Genomic DNA, 2,492 nt, shown 5'->3' with positions numbered 1-2,492 from the left:
ACACACACACACACACACACACACACTCATACATACACACACACACACACATGTCTAGCCAATAAGCTTTCCTAAGAAACACGTTGCGGGGTTAACACGTTGTGTCCTTACGAGCCTGTAATAAACTGCTTTTGCATCAAAAAATGTGCTCTTGGCAAATTGCACTCTTTGAATGTGTTTGTGTACCTTGCTGCATACTTGGCAAACTGAATGAGCTAAGCTATACCTTGCCTGAATGAGACAGAATCTCTGTGCTGAGCTTTATCATGCAGCTCGATGACAGTTCTTGTGATAACCTCTGGCTCTCTACCAAGCTGCCTTGCTGACTTAAACCTCCCCTCATCTACACCCCCTGTGCCTCTGTGTTGGCTTTTCTGTCTGTCTATCTGTCCGTATGTGGCCCAGGTTGGATTTTGAGGGGCTGGAGAATGGGGAGGATGGCTTTTTGGACAAGGCTAAATCTTGGAGTAGGTCCATAGAAGATCTGCATCACACCAGCACCCAACCCTTCTGCAACACACTGGTGCGCTCTGCCCGCCAGTCTGTCCTCCGGTATGTATTGCTAAACTAGCTTCCCCGCTGTTACCTATCCCTGTTATTGCTTTGCTCTGCTAATCTTGAATGCTACAGACATGTATTACCATGCAAGCCAGTTGTCTTTGTACCTTTATGTTTCAGGACAATGCTTGAATAGTTGATCAATTATGGATCTGCTGACCTCTGTCTTGAACTCACTTCTCTGCGCAAACTCAATCAGATGATGATCTGTATCAGAGATTACTAAAATCTTTGACCTTTTGCGTTATGAGTCTTTCTTTGTTAATGGTCCTCCCTCATCTGTCCAGATGTGCGCCTACACTGTCTTCAGATGAGAGCCAGCTGTGAGCTGCAGCATATGTTGGACAGTTGTCTTCTTCATCACTAAGCCACACACAGACAGGAGATGAAAAAACATAAAGTCTGATAGGAAAAATTAAAAAGAAAAATAGTCCACTTTTATAGGCTTTATAGCATATAGATTAAGATTACTGCTGAATCTAGATTAGTATAACTTTATATATTATGTAGTATTACCGTACAAAATGTTTATGATTTAGAAATGCCTAATCATGAGACATTGTAAAGGCAATCTATAAACTGCACACAAAAGGTAATACCATGTTCAAAAATGATGACTGAGCAATACATTTACATAACAGCAGTCCGTTTGCATAGACCATGGTCTGTTGACAGCAGCAAGAAAACCAAGCATCTCCCATGATGCATCTGTAACCACAAAAGCCTTACAAGTTTTTTCTGTCAGACCTCGTTCTCTGTAATTTTCTCTTCTGCCTCTCTCTATGTGACACACTTACAACAAGAGTCATATGAACACCAGATAAATTCAAGAAATAAATGAAACAAGCTATGGTTAAACATCAAATTTAAATTAAAGCACTACATTTGATTACTGAAACTCTACCAGATATTAACTTCTGCCATCCGTTGCAGCTATGGCACAGTTCCCAACAGCAAAACCATCAAGAACTCCCGCCTTGTGAGCCAAAAAGATGATGTGCATGTGTGCATCATGTGCTTGAGAGCAATCATGAATTATCAGGTAACTCCACCACACACAATCAGACACAGATATCTGCTAAAAACTTGAGGGTTATGTGTTTCCTGTGCAGTCAAGTGCTCAATATATTCTAAGGTATTTCTGACCACAGTCTCTCTCTCTCTCTCTCTCTCTCTCTCTCTCTCTGTCTTTCTCCTTCATGCAGTATGGCTTCAATATGGTCATGTCTCACGCACACGCAGTCAATGAAATTGCTCTCAGCTTGAACAATAAGAACTCACGGTAAGAACTGAGGCCCCCTTCTCCATAGACGCAGGGCTGGGTCAAACAATAGGGGTAACCCTGCAGCCAGTTCATATGATATGCCTCTCATTCTCCATGGGGCTCAGCTTCTCTCTGATGTTGGGGATCAGAAGCGTGTATACATGTTGTTAAAAGAATGTTTACTAAAGGGAGATTAGTGGTAAACCGCCAGGGCTGATCACTTCATAATGAAGGCTTGGAGGGTAGACAGCTAGAAAGACCTGCCCTTGCTTCATACCTTAGCATTATAGATTGTATGTTAGTGTATTTGCATTAATTTGGAGGACATCAATTCTGTTAGCGTAGCATAGTATATGTATTCTTTTTCACCTTTAATTTGAGAGCGTTATTGTTTGTAGTTGAACTTTTTCAGGGTATGTCTTAACTAGTGTCACTTTTACTTCCAGGACGAAAGCCTTGGTCCTTGAGCTGCTGGCTGCCGTCTGTCTAGTCCGAGGAGGTCACGAGATCATCCTCTCAGCATTTGACAACTTCAAAGAGGTGCCCAAAGCAATTCTTTATTTGGGATTTGGGGTGTTATTTTTTGTCTCTGGTGCTTCCACACACATACAAACAAAACAGGCTTTTTAGAGTGAGAGACAAGTTTCTGAATGTCCTCTGCCTTCAGTCT

At 41.9% G+C, this 2,492-nt stretch overlaps 1 protein-coding gene across 5 annotated transcripts in view; it reads left to right on the top strand.

Annotated features, from left to right (window-relative positions):
* Window positions 1–2,492, top strand: part of fmnl3 (formin-like 3) — a 33,064-nt gene that overhangs the window by 17,472 nt on the left and 13,100 nt on the right. For 4 of the 5 annotated variants that reach the window (XM_032521660.1, XM_032521661.1, XM_032521658.1 and 1 more), the window contains exons 6-9: window positions 406–552; window positions 1,492–1,600; window positions 1,764–1,840; window positions 2,269–2,362. In XM_032521660.1, the coding sequence (XP_032377551.1) occupies window positions 406–552; window positions 1,492–1,600; window positions 1,764–1,840; window positions 2,269–2,362 (427 nt within the window). The remainder of the gene's footprint in view (window positions 1–405; window positions 553–1,491; window positions 1,601–1,763; window positions 1,841–2,268; window positions 2,363–2,492) is intronic. The other variant, XM_032521662.1, reaches the window with a different exon arrangement.

Source organism: Etheostoma spectabile, chromosome 7 (genome assembly GCF_008692095.1).
Source record: "Etheostoma spectabile isolate EspeVRDwgs_2016 chromosome 7, UIUC_Espe_1.0, whole genome shotgun sequence".
In the NCBI taxonomy this organism is placed as follows: Eukaryota; Metazoa; Chordata; class Actinopteri; order Perciformes; family Percidae; genus Etheostoma; species Etheostoma spectabile.
This window is presented reverse-complemented; position numbering and strand designations above follow the sequence as displayed.